Here is a 14,369-nt window from a genome sequence, read left to right as displayed (position 1 = left end):
CAGAAACTATTTTATGGGTAGATGGAAGCCAATTACATACCAGTTACATAACCAATGACATAATGGGGAAACCAGTACTATTTTATACAAGTAGACTTTAGTAAAATTTGGATTTTGGGGGGTCATTTTTGAAGCCTGTCTTTCATTTTTAGGGCACAGGGCTCTCTGCTAGATTGACATCTGTCATATCTTGTATGATTAAAGGGTCAGCTTATCCATTTTGTTCATCTTGCTCATTGTAGCAGTCAGTTAACTGAGACTCAGGATTGCATGGCTTGACAGCTTTTGGATTTCTCAGGCTGTTCCAACATAACACATCCAGTCTTTCTTTGACAGATGACTGCAGTAACCTCCCAACTTTTGTTCCTGCCAACTAATGTTGCTTTATTCCCAGGCCTTCTTCACTTAGTAATCAGAATAATTTTATTCCCCAAATCTAATCATGTCTGTCTTTCTGTCTCACTTTCTCTTTTTCTTTCTTTCTTTCTTTCTTTCTTTCTTTCTTTCTTTCTTTCTTTCTTTCTTTCTTATTCTCTCTCTTAGCCATGTCAAGGATTATCCATGTCTCCTGAGGATCAAGACTGATCACTGTCTCTGCCTCATTCCCTAGCTTCTGTGTCACCCCCTGCTGTCTGGACACCAAACACCTTGGGTTCCTTTTACTTACTCTCACTACCACAGGGCCTTTGCATGAGCTTCTTTTTCCTGGATGTGTTTCCCTTTTGTGAGCTCTTCTCAAGATTGCTCTGTTAACTCTAAGCTCATGTAATTTGATCAGTCCTTCAAGATATCCACTCCCCTTCTCCTGTCTGGGGTTGGACACCACTTGTCCCACTTGCTTGGTTGCTTCTGCTATTAATTTAGTTGTCAGGACCTCTCTTCCCCCCATGAAGAAAAGAGAAAAGAGCCGTGCCTGATTTACTAACCTTTTCTTCCCCAGTAATAAGTTGGTAAATATTTGAAGAAATAAATGCTAGTGCTAGACCTCCTGTTTCTTGACTTGCAGAGCAGAACATTTCCCTTTTACCAAGGACCCAAAGCATCCCCTAATGGACACCTGTATTGTGGGTGGTCTGGGCAGGGGGTTACACCATTAAGATCCAATGATAGTAATCTTTTCTCATTTTATAGTGTTAAAAATTGGTTGGGGATAGTGAAGTTTAGATAGCAAGCATCTAGTTTCCCTTCCATCCATTTTTGTTTAGCTTTTGGCACCTACTGCTATTTACTCAGATTTTGGTGTGAACATTTGCTTTAGCCCAGCATCATATAGATATGTTGAGTTTAATTTATAAACAGTGGGTGGATGTCCTGCAAACAGTGCTGTGAATGCCAGATACTCAGTTATCCCTGTGAGCTTGGGAGAAAACTAATGCCTTATCCTTTTCCCCTCCCCCTGTGCACAGCCTAGAGTAGTGTTACAGTTTGGGGAACCTCAGACACACAAGGGGAGTCTATTAAAACTGAGGCTTCTCTCCCTAGGATAATAACCTTTATAAACAACACTTACACACTTATACAATGTCATCTTTATGCTCTAATGTCATAGAGCCATTACTGTTCTAAACATTCTTCATTTGTCATTCTTGTAACCTCCTAGCAAACCTGTGAAGCTACTATTGCATTATTCCAATTTTACAGAATGGGAACTGGGGTACCAAGAAGTAGAATGCCTTTCCCACAGTTGGAGTATGACAGATGGTAGTATTCAAATTCAGACTCAACTGGCTTCAGAGTCTGACTCCATATATGCATCCAAGCTCAGAGTATTGCTTTCTGTCTCAGCAGGGTTTAGACCCTAAAGCCCATGGGTAGCTACTGCCATGGACTATGAACCCTCGCTTAAGAAACTCCAAATGTGAAGCCTCAGCTCCCTCCATTCCCTCCCTCATTAGGCTGTGATTCCATCCCAGTCCACAGTAGCAGTTCACAGCCAGATTGCTTTGCTCTGGAAAGTCCACTCCCATGTACCTTTTATGCTTACCCCTCCCATCTCCATTCTTTTTTTTTTTTTTTAATCTTTTAACAAATATTTTATTTATTTATTTATTCATTCATTCATTCATTCATTCATTCATTCATTCATGAGAGACACAGAGAGAGAGAGAGGCAGAGACACAGGCAGAGGGAGAAGCAGGCTCCACGCAGGGAGCCCGATGTGGGACTCGATCCCAGGACCCCAGGATCACGCCCTGGGGCCAAAGGCAGGTACCAAACTGCTGAGCCACCCAGGGATCCCCATCTCCATTCTTACCTGTTACTTGCTACCTTCCTAATTGTCACCTAATCCAGGTTCAATTTACTTATATTATTTTAAAATTTATTTATTTTTTTTAAGGGAAAAGAGGTTACTTGGTTCTCCCCATTCTTTTTTTTTTTTTAATTTTTATTTATTTATGACAGTCACACAGATAGAGAGAGAGAGGCAGAGACACAAGCAGAGGGAGAAGCAGGCTCCATGCACCGGGAGCCCGACGTGGGATTCGATCCCAGGTCTCCAGAATCGCGCCCTGGGCCAAAGGCGGGCGCCAAACCGCTGCGCCACCCAGGGATCCCTCTTTTTTTTTTTTTTTTAAGATTTATTTATTTATTCATTCAGAAAGAGCGAAGAGAGAGGCAGAGACACAGGCAGAGGGAGAAGCAGGCTCCCTGCAGGAAGCCCGATATGGGACTCGATCCTGGGTCTCCAGGATCACACCCCGGGCTGCACGCAGTGCTAAACCGCTGGGCCACCGGGGCTGCCCTATTTTAAAATTTAAATTAAAATTCAGTACTCCTAGAATGGAGCCTAACACAGGGCTTCAACTTACAACCCTGAGATCACGACCTGAGCTGAGATCAAGAGTGGAATGCTCAGCTGACTGAGCCACCCAGGATGGTGGCTTTCTTTATTATTATTGTAGTATTATGTGCTTACTGTTTATTTTTCAACTGGCTCTCTTTATTTTAATTAAATGAATTGATTATAAAGGAACACTTTTTACCAACACCTTAATGGAAAGACCTGTGCTATTTGACATGGACTAATATAAGCATGTATGTCTGTGATCTATGAAAATAAATCAAAATTACTGATGTTATTATATTCAGCATAATACTCTTGGGCCAGGGGGGAAATGAATGACTATCAGGGAAGTGTTGGAGAGCAAATCAGCACCCAATTGAGATTTTTTATTTCTCCTTGATGTGACCAAAGCATAGAAAGGATCAAGAAGGGGATCCCTGGGTGGCGCAGCGGTTTAACGCCTGCCTTTGGCCCAGAGCGCGATCCTGGAGACCCGGGATCGAATCCCACGTCGGGCTCCCGGTGCATGGAGCCTGCTTCTCCCTCTGCCTGTGTCTCTGCCTCTCTCTCTCTCTCTCTCTCTCTGTGACTATCATAAAGAAATAAAAATTAAAAAAAAAAGAAAGGATCAAGAAGAGGAAATGCCTTTTTACTCTGTGTTGTAATGAATTCAGAGCAACTACCCAGCACTTAACAATCTCTCTCATGTATTTGGGCCGCATCTATTCTTGCTGTTTTCCCTGTCCTAGGACACTCTCTTTTGTGCAGAAGTCAATATGCTTTAGAATGGAATTTGAGGGGTGCCTGGGTGGCTCAGTCGGTTAAGCGTCTGCCTTCAGCTCCTGTCATGATCTCAGGGTCCTGGGATCGAGTCCCATGTCAGGCTCCCTGCTCAGCAGCGAGTCTGCTTCTCCCTCTGCCTCTGCCCCTCCTCCCTGCTTGTGCTCTCTCTCTCTCTCAAATACGTAAATAAAATTTCTTTTAAAAATGGCACTCTATCTGAAAAAGGAGTCATACCTGTGTGGGCACCCCTCTGTACTGGACGTCTGCTCCATCCGTATCTCCACAGATGAGCCTGACAGGAGTCTCCTCCTTTGGATGTGTGCTTGCTGGGTTTCTGGCACTGCTTTGTTAAGGGGTTTCCGTGCATTATTTCCTTCAGGCATCAAAAGAGTCTTGCCATTTAGACCCTGTTAGTGGCATGTGAACAGCAGTGGAGACTGAGATAGCAAGAAGTGAGGTAACCTGCCCAAGGTGACACTGCTCTGAGGTAGCGGAACTGGACTCCAGCCCAGCTGTGTCCATCTTCTGAGCTCTTGGCTCTTACTATATTCTGTGTTCTGTAGGAAGTGCCTTTATGCTCTTTTCACAGAGCTCTGTGTCATCAGGGGTCATCAGAATATGGTTACATGATAGCTCGGGAAGTTCTCACTTCCCAATTTTATAGGTAAACAAAAATATAAGCCACATTCAGAAGGGGGAGCAGGTACACATAGCATGCTGTGTGCTCTAGTGAGGAATACAGTAAAATGAAAAATGAGATTAATGTTTCAGATTGTACAGTTCCCTAATTATGCTTTTAATTATTCATATAAAACAAGTAAAATGACCCCTGACAGAGACATAAATGATTTAGGTAAAATCAAATATTTATAAGATACTGCTGAGTCCATGGGTGTATTGTAACAGATGCACTCAAAATGCTTTGCCTTCATCCTTTGGATGCAAAATGTTAGGTATAGAATTTATAACAGGATGAGAGTACTCAACAGTATTTGAGACACTACTGAGCTAATCCATAGGTATTTTGGCTTTAGAACTAAGGGCATATGACTGGTTTAATAGATTTCATTTTATAAAGTATCCTACTGTATTTTAGGGATCACAAATGACAACCCCTGCTTGTTTCCGTGTACTTAATGGTTTAAAAAAAATCAAAGAGGGAATAAGATTCCATGACATCTGACAATTATATCCTTATTTCAGTTTCGGTCAAGTTCTATTGGAACATTCATTTACGTATTGTGTGTGGCTGTCTCTGTGCCACAAAGACTAGGTTGGGTTGTTGTAACAGGGATCCTACAACCCACAGAGACTTAAATATTTACTATCTTGCCCATCACAGAGAATGTTTGCCAACCCCTGCTAAAACATGCCTAGCACACAGCAAAGGTGGAAACAGCACCGTGTCATGTTTAATCAGCACAAGAAACACTTGCTTTGATTTTGTTTCATTTCTTAATTTGCTGTCCCACTAATTGCACCTTCACTGTATATTTTTCAGAAATTGGAGAAAACCGTCTTTTGAATGCAATAAAAAGGGATTTATACGAGCGGGGGATTCCTTTACTTGCTTTTAATACTTTTTTTTATAGAGAGCAGTACTGAAACTAATTGCACTATTTTAGAGATGGGTCATTAGCCTAGTCCCTATCTTTTAGGGAGACCTAATTTTCATGCAGGATTTCTCTCTAAAGCTTGAACTGGGATCTCTTTAGGAAGAAGAAACAGTTATGATACAAGAGCTTTTCTGTAGTTTACACAGATTTGGCTGGTGATCACAAACCATGAAGTATATTGGTTGACATCTTACCCATATTTAGCAGCCAATAAGTGTTTGTTGAATAGATGCATGAATTCACTTTAGAAAACAAACAAACAAACAAAAAAGGAAATATATCACTTATAAAATAAAATCTCTTTGTTATGCTTTTGGATACTGCATTCCTTTTGGGAAAGTAATTGCTATGCTTGTATCAATCCGACTTATTTTTTCTCTATTTCTCTTTCCCATGTTTAAAGGAAGAGGAATAAGTTTTTGAAAGTTAGAGTTCAGGGTAGTCTGGGTGGCTCAGCGATTTAGTGCTGCCTTCAGCCCAGGGCGTGATCCTGGGGAACCAGGATCAAGTCCCATGTCGGGCTCCCTACAGGGAGCCTGCTTCTACCTCTGCCTATGTCTCTGCCATTCTCTCTCTCTCTTTCTTTCTCCCTCTCTCTCTCTCTGTGTGTCTCTCATGAATAAATAAATAAATTTTTTTTTAAAAAAGTCTTTAAAAAAAAGTTAGGGAATTGACTAAGATTCTCTACATTATGGAATTCTTAGGGGTTCTTTTGGATGTGCTAAGTAAAATTTTCCTAAACATGGAGCATTAAATTAAATCTAGTTATCTGCAATTATTTGAGTGGCTTAATGAATACAATTTTCCCGGGCATCATTTTCAGATACTATGAATGCAACCCCTACCTGGCTGTATGCCCACTGATCTTGCCCTAGAATTGGAAGAAACTGCAAATTTAATTTCCTGGCATCTTTGCCCAAGCTTTCTTTCTTTTTTTTTTTAAGATTTTTATTTTATTTTTATTTATTAATGAGAGACAGACACACACACACAGAGAGAGAGAGAGAGAGAGAGAGAGAGAGGCAGAGACACAGGCAGAGGGAGAAGCAGGCTCCATGCAGGGAGCCCGATGTGGGACTCGATCCCCGGTCTCTAGGATCAGGCCCTGGGCTGAAGGCAGCGCTAAACTGCTGAGCCACCCGGGCTCCCCATTGCCTAAGCTTTCTAATCAAAGAAACTTGCCTCATATCTGGCATTCCAGACCTTGAACCTTGGGGTAGTCCCAGGAGTCGGTGCTTAGAAAAAGAAAAATTTCCCTCTCGAGATACTCTTGGTCATCAAGCAGACTTAGGGGACCCTGATTCAGAGCATCTTACTCTGTTACTTTCTCCATTCTTTTTTTTTTTTTTTTCCGCCCCATCTGTGAAATGGATAAATTCTGAGATCATTCCCTGGGAATTTTCGTGATTTAGAGTGAACTGGTGCTTGAGAATATTTTGTAGCTAGATTGTGCTAATTTATTCAAACTGGTGTTTTTGACTTGTTTTTTAAATAGGAACGTGAGGAAATAATTCACATCATGTAATCATGAACTTTATTTGAAGCAAAGGAAGAAGTCATTCAAGTTTTTGTTTTGAAACTCACTTTGTTCCCCTTCCCTTCCATTTTATACAGTTGCCATACTTCTAAAGGACGACTATTTTGTCAGCGGTGCTGGCCTGCCTGGCAGATTCAAAGCCGAGAAGGTGGAATTTCACTGGGGCCACAGCAATGGCTCTGCAGGCTCTGAACACAGCATCAATGGGAGGCGCTTTCCTGTGGAGGTGAGAACAAGGCGAGATGTCTAGCGTAGCCCTGCTTTGTGTCTTCACATTCATGAGATGCTTCGTCTTTACTGCCAGTGATTTTGCAAAAATCAAATTTGTACCATCCATACCTTTGTCTCTGGAAATCTTTTATACACAGCCTGACAGGTATACGTTCCTCCTCAAGCTTCTCAGCTTTGTTTAACTGGAGAAGCATGGGGAAGTCATGAGCATCATCATGGTTTCAGTAAGACTCACCCTTGACCAAGGATTTTCAGCCATTTCTTTCATGTGACACAATTTCTTTACTCTGTCTATATCAGAAGTCCTACTTTCTAAAGGCGAAATTCTGTATGAAACTCAGATGACTGTTTTCACCCTTTAGAAAAGAGAAAAGCTAGTTGATAAATGAAGAGGCATCTCAGAACCTTCTCTCAGTGGGGAAGCTGTTGCAAGGTTTGTTTGCCCGGCGAGCTGTCGAGAAAGAGGCTATGGCCACTGGTGGTATGACTCTCAGTTAACATTGCTGGGATCAATGGTGACATTTTGCCTTTCCTGTGTCAATTTTCTCATAGATCCATGCTGCTAGACAGAAGAAAGACGTGGGTACAGTTGATGGTTTGTATCTTTTTGGTGAGGGTGGGGGAGAGAGCAAGTGTCCAAACTCCTTCATTAATGTTGGCTGGGGGCAATACACCCCTTGCATTGCTAACCTTATTTTTACCTCTCATCATGATCAGGATATGGATATTCTTTTGTTGGGGCACACAGGTTTGTTGATTGTTTGGTTCTCTGTGTGGTAAACTTTACAACTTTGAGGAAGAACTGCATGGGCATGCATTCAAGCCTTTGATTGGGCTTAAATATGGAATGACAGACAGCTCTTAAAATTTTATAACTTCTCTTAAGTCCTGACATACCTTGATAGTCTGATGAATACTCGAGACCCACCTCCGTAAAGGGAAAGTACACGGGTGTACACACTGATTTGCACTCCAGCCCATTTAGGGAACCTTTAGGGCATCCTTGAACCAGAAGTGAAGAATCCCTATAAGATGAGAAAATTAGTAGTCTTTCTTTGTTTACAGATGCTTCTATTCATATATAAATTTGTTTCTTATTTGTGATTGCTAGAGAAATCAGAGATAACTCTTCTGAGAAAATACTTCATATATTTTTCTTGTTCAGCTGACAGATTCTCAGAATTAAGATTTTTCTATCTGTGGATCTCTCTCTACTAATCATACTAGTTCAAGGTCTCCTGAGTAGGGTTTCTTTTTAATGGGCTCTCTTCCTTCTTTTATGCTGAATGAGTCATTTCTTAGAGATCTTGGCTTTATTTGTATTCGGAAAATGTGATTCCTAGAAGCAAAATTGTATTGTCCTTTTAGAAGTTTGGGGTTTCCCTTCTGTTCTTGCTGACTGGTTCCCATTCGCAGTGTGAGTTGAAGGGATAGTCTTGTGTCCAGCTAGTTTTTCTTGAAAGCCTCTTTATCTTAGAATTGCACTGCCATTTGTTCCGCTAGTGTTGTTCAGACAAAAGACCTGTGCTTTGAAAGACTGAAAACTTATTTTGGCAGCTACCTTGGTAAAGAAGAGCTCTAGAGATGGGAATGTGGAACTTTTGCCTCATTCTTAATTACATCCCTTAATGTGGAGATGGCCTGTCTCCTCGTATTCCATTCATATTTGGAAAAATGCATAGACTAGATGCATGTTCTTTTTAAAAAATCCCTACTTTAAATGAATATTTCAGTTTTCTTTTACTCAGAGAGTGCCCTGAAATTCAGAAGCTAATTAGAAATGGCAGCTACAATGCACAGAATTATTGTTCAACCAAGTTGTTTGAATTTATTTCTTTTAAGTAATGTCAGATGGTAAGGCTGCCTGTATTAATTGGGTTCCTCATCGAGGCCCATCTGGTTTGTAGCTTGCTTTTTTTTTTTTTTTTAATGTGATAAACATGTTAAATTACTTAGTGGATATATTTGGAGGAACTTGAATTTCAGAGATCAAAGGTAATGGGATTAGATTTAACTTTAAAATATGCAAGGAAAGTTGCTCACTTTTGCCCCAAACATGTCTGTAATATTTTATGTTAAATTGCTTTGTTTGAGCTCTTTATCAGCATGAACTCTCCCCAGTGTTCTTACACTTTGAACATCTCAGACTTGGTTTATTTCTTTCCATATAACAGGTTGTTTTCTAAGAAATTTAAATGAAAGTAAGAAGGGGCGCCTGGATAGCTCAGTTGGTTGAGCCCACCATCCTTGATTTTGGCCTAGGTTGTGATCTCAGGGTCATGGGATCCAGCCCCAGGTTAGGTTCCTTGCTGAGCTCTCTCTATAAAAAATAAATCTTTAAAATTATGAAAGTAAGAAATTGTAATTTATCATGGGGTCATTTATCAGCGCTGGTGACATTATTTGTCTCATATACAGAGTTGGAGAAGAGTCATGGTTGAAGATTGCCTTGGGATCGGTAGAATGTAGCACTGGTTCTCAACTACAAACAGTGTTCCCCACCCATGGGAACATTATGCATTATCCGGGGACATTTTCATCTGTTACCATTAGACTCAGTGATATGCTACTAGAATCCAGTGATCAGACATGCCAGGGATGCTGTTGAACATTCAATTCATAGGGCAGCCCCCAGACAAATTATCCTGCCCCTAATGTCACTGTTATGAGATTCCAGAGCAGAGAAAGTGGTATGTTTATTTGGAATCGAGCCTTCCTTTACCTGTGTGGCATCATTCTAAGTCTGTTTCATCCTGAGGACTCACTGCTTGAGAGGTTGTTCTATGTTCTTGTGGGTTTTAGAGAGGAAATGAACCTCACTTGATGGGTAAGAGCATTGCTGGGCTTGATTCCTTTAGGTTCCATTTGAGGTTTTGTCATAACCTCGGGTATTGAATTCAGCTCTGCAGGCTGCTCTGTAAGCATATGTCCCGCAAGAATCTGAACCTGCTCTCTGAGGGTCAGTTGCAACAAAACCAACTTTGTAGGTTTTTCTGCTCCCCGGGAATTCCTTGAGGTCACCTACAACTTTGTACACATCCAGAGATCGGACCTCCCCACATTTTCCTGTCTGGAATCCTGGGCTTGTTTTTGGAGTTACTACACTTAAAAACATCCTGTCTAATAGAAAAATAAATGGCCTTATAAAAACAAAATAAATGCCCTTCAATAGCCAGCTTTCATTACAGCTCAGTTTAAGTTAGGAGACACAGTCAGAAGCAGATTACAGTGCCACACCTAGGAGTTTAGACACAATTTGGATGCTCAGATACTCTCACTTTCTATTTTATGCAGCTTTTTGTTCCTTGCCTAGCAGCAAATTTTTCTTGAGTTCCTCCTGTCATGTAGGCACTGGGTTATAAAGGTGACCCAGAAAGACAGAGTCCCTACCCCTTAAGGTATTTACTCTCTGGTAATGACACAGAAATTAAGCAAACAGTCACATAAATAGAGCCGTGTTGTATCAGTTGTGATACAGTCTCTGAAGAAGAGGGATATTTTGTCATGAGATATAGAAGACCTCCAGACAGATAATTTATGAAGCTATATTTATTAAGTGATATTTATTAAGGGGAAAGAGATGAGTTGGAGCCTGCCGATAGAACAGGGTCATGCTAAGGCCCTGAAGCAGGAGATCTTGGTAAGTTGAAGGAATAGAAAGAGATCATTGGCATTATGATAGACAAGATAGTGCCCCCCCCCCAAAAAAAAAGTTTGCTCTCTCATCCCTGAAACTCATGAATATATATATTACTTTACATGGCAAAAAGGATTTTGGAGATATGGTTAAGAATCCGTAAAGTGAAAAGGCTCAGAACATTCCAGTGATTGAAACAGTTACGTGTCCTGTTCCAGTTCTTCCATGGCTTTTCATTCAGCTTTGTATTACCTCTGCAACCACAGTTGTCTATGGCAGTGTCTACCCTAGGTTTTCTCTCTGTCCCTGCTCATTCCTTCTTCTGTGATTGGTAACTTAAACAAAGGTTCATGTAACACTAATAGGATTGAATCATGCAGTGTTTCCACTAATAACTGAAGTTGGAGTTAATGCAAAGAGAAATCTCCAGATAAAACCTTTGATAGCTCCATTAAAGTGGAGGCTCATTGCATATTTGTTGTCTAAGGTAATTAAAATCTTGTTTATTACCATACGAGATCGCAGGAGTTGTTGATTCAGACTTATTGGTACTTTATGAGTTGAAGTCTTCAATAAGCTTAAATGATCCAAATTGATTGTGTGTGCCCTTTCCAGTGGAACTCACAGCTGGTTCATTTCAGCTCTGTTTAGAGCATCCTAGCAAGTGAATAGAAGCAAAGGCATTTTTCCTAATATACACCAGGTACACATTACCATATGGTACAGGTCTGTAATCCATTAGCTGAAACTTATGAGGCCCAAAATTTCAGAATTCAGATTTTTTCTGGAAAGGTATTGTGATGCATATGCTATACATATTACTGAGGACACATAGCGAGGTCTCTACTCCTTGAATGCATTAATAATCCTGCAACATGTAGATGAATATTCACGGTAAGTGGGAAATCTCAGTATTCAAAGTAGCCTCACATTTCTTCACATCAAGTTTTACCACCAAATTAGTTTTGCCCATAAATCATAAATAACAATAATAACAAGATACCTTTGGTCTTGAAAGCTTCTGAGATTTCATAATCACTGATAAAGAATTTATGGACCTGTGTTTTATTTTTATTTATTTATTCATGATAGACACAGAGAGAGAAAGAGAGGCAGAGACACAGGCAGAGGGAGAAGCAGGCCAGGAGCCCGATGCGGGACTGCGCCCTGGGCCAAAGGCAGGCGCTGAGCCACCCAGGGATCCCCCTGCACCTGTGTTTTAAAAACTGAATTTGTAGCATGGCTCCACTGGTTTAGGTTTCTAAGAGAATGGGTTAGTTGCAACCATGACATGAATGTGTTGAATTATTTGTCCCCAGTATGTACCGGAACTGATGGTGGTGTATTACATTCTTAGCATTAAGTTTTGTTCAGAGGGCAAGAATTTACTTGTTTTAGGCTGACCTTGCTCTGTGATTCTTTCCCACTTTAACATCCTGCGTAGGCCGGCAATTGTTATCAGTATCCACATCTTTGAGTGTGTTACTTTGACCTGATGCTGTCTTCCCTCCTGTCTGCCCAGCTCACATCTTCCTGCCTGGAGTTAGGCTGGCGTTAACACCTTTCATTTTGTGAATTGATCTTGGTTCTTCCAATGTTTCTGTTACATTCTGGTTAGACAAGTATCTTTCTCTTGGACTCCTACCTTATGTTCCGGGTGACTTGCATCCGCTTTCCTTCTCCCAGGTGAGCTCATGCACTTGTGGCACCCATGGAGGCCTCCCATGGTGTCAACTCTCTACATTCATGCAAATATGACAGGCTACTACTCAACTCTGATGTGGGCCCGTCCACCGAATCTGAGCCCCCATTTCAATCCCTGGCTTCCATAGTGTGATCTTCTAGAGCACAGAAGCACCTAACATGTTTAGGTTGGTTAGCACTCCTCTATGGATTCCTTTTTTTTTCTGCTAGAAATAAATTTCTATTTCTTTCTTTTTTTTTTTTTAAGATTTTATTTATTTATTCATAAGAGATAGAGAGAGAGGCAGAGGGAGAAGCAGGCTCCATGCAGGGAGCCTGATGTGGGTGGGACCTGGTCCCTGGACTCCAGGATCATGCCCCAGGCCAAAGGCAGGTGCTAAACCACTGAGCCACCCAGGAATCCCTTCTATTTCTATGCCTTCTTGAAGATGTATTTTATATATTGACCAGTGTTAAAGGCTTCTTCTCCACCAAAGAAATCTGTTTACTTGTATTTAACTCAGTTTTTTTTTTTCAGACTTGTATAAAACCAGTGTCCCGCTATCTCAGTTTATGTTAGCAACATCACTCTTTTGGAAATGAGATAGAACTTTCTCCTGTCCTTTTCTATTCCATATTCCTTGTAAAAATTGGAGGGGCACCTACGTGGCACATTTGGTTAAATGCCTGACTCTTGGTTTGGGCTCAGGTCCTGACCTCCGGGTCACATGGGGCTCCATGCTGTGTGCGTAGTCAGCTTGGGATTCTCTCTTTACTTCTCCCTCTGCCTCTCCTCCCAGTCATGCTCTGTCTCTCAAATAAATCTTAAAAAAAAAAAAAAAAAGGAAGTGGAATCCCTGTTCAAATATATATTTCCAGAAGACATCGATGATGATTTTGATTTTATTTATCTTGAAAATCGTAAAACCAACTTGGCTTTTTCACAAAACAGTTGTCCTTAGGAACGCCATAGTGTCTTGCTTTGTCTGCCATTAGAGCTGTCATTAAGGAACATTGAGGGGCTCCTGACTGGCTCAGTCAGTAGAGTGTCTTACTCTTGATCTTGAGGTAATGAGTTTGAGCCCCATGTTGGGTGTAGAGGTCATTTAGATAAATAAAACTTAAAAAAAAAAAATAAAGGAAGATTGAGACATTTTCTTTTAAAAATAAGTTTTGCTACCTCATATTTTTTTTTTCTCCCTGCCTTGAAATTCCTCCCTCCCTGAAATTCCTGGAATTATTGCAGTTTCTCTGGAAAGTTGTTTTGTTCCTGGAGAATCGTTCATGGGTGCACTCAAGGCATGGCCTGTTTTCCTTATTCTGCCTCTTGATGGAACCCTGGAACTGTCAAGGAGATTATCTGATATTGCTGCTGGTCAGCTGGTGTTTGCTGCTCAGTGGTAGGGCCAATCGTCTTTTTCTCTGTAGTGACTTCCATTAAATGGAGAGGGAATTGGTTGAAATGTAATTGATGACTTTATTGAAATAAAGATTTCATTTTAGAGCAGAACGTTTCATCCTTTGCTAGTGAAATACTTGATTTCCATCTGGTTGATCTTTTATGTATGTATGTCCTGGGTTAATTAAGAAGAACATATGAAGGAGCCCTAATGCTCAGCATTTGTTCAGTGGAGAAGTTAATGGTTGGTTGTACAAAGCCAGAGGACTGGTTTGGCAAGGTGAAAGCAGCCTTGGCCCCAGGCCTTCATAATGTCCCATAGCCTCTGTCACACATAGTCTTCCTTAGATGTGAACTTGGCTCCGGGATGTTTGATCGTCTGTCACTGACATGGGGTATGCAGATACCTGGTTGGATTGTACTGAGAATCCCAGAAAAGCAGATGACCGTGTGGACAGAAACCCAATTAAATGGAGATAATTTCAATCTAGAAACTTGATGACCACAGGGGAGCCCTCAGACAAAGAAAAAGAAGGCTGATAGGTGGTGGTGATGGTGTTGGAGGTGGTTCTGGTGGTTGTTGTTGGTGGTGGTTTATAAGCATTGTCTGTGTCGGGAACATTCTAGATGTTACCCCATTTAATCCTCTCATTTACCTTATGAGAGAGGAAAGTGTATAAGTGACCTAAGTTTGGGAC

General features: G+C 41.0%; 1 protein-coding gene across 3 annotated transcripts in view; it reads left to right on the top strand.

The window, feature by feature from the left end:
* Positions 1–14,369, top strand: part of PTPRG (protein tyrosine phosphatase receptor type G) — a 710,177-nt gene that overhangs the window by 415,876 nt on the left and 279,932 nt on the right. For all 3 annotated transcript variants that reach the window (XM_055343664.1, XM_055343663.1, XM_055343665.1), the window contains exon 4: positions 6,799–6,947. In XM_055343664.1, coding sequence (XP_055199639.1) covers positions 6,799–6,947 — 149 coding nt within the window. The remainder of the gene's footprint in view (positions 1–6,798; positions 6,948–14,369) is intronic.

The sequence above is a fragment of the Nyctereutes procyonoides genome, unplaced genomic scaffold, assembly GCF_905146905.1.
Source record: "Nyctereutes procyonoides isolate TBG_1078 unplaced genomic scaffold, NYPRO_anot_genome, whole genome shotgun sequence".
NCBI lineage: Eukaryota > Metazoa > Chordata > Mammalia > Carnivora > Canidae > Nyctereutes > Nyctereutes procyonoides.
This window is presented reverse-complemented; position numbering and strand designations above follow the sequence as displayed.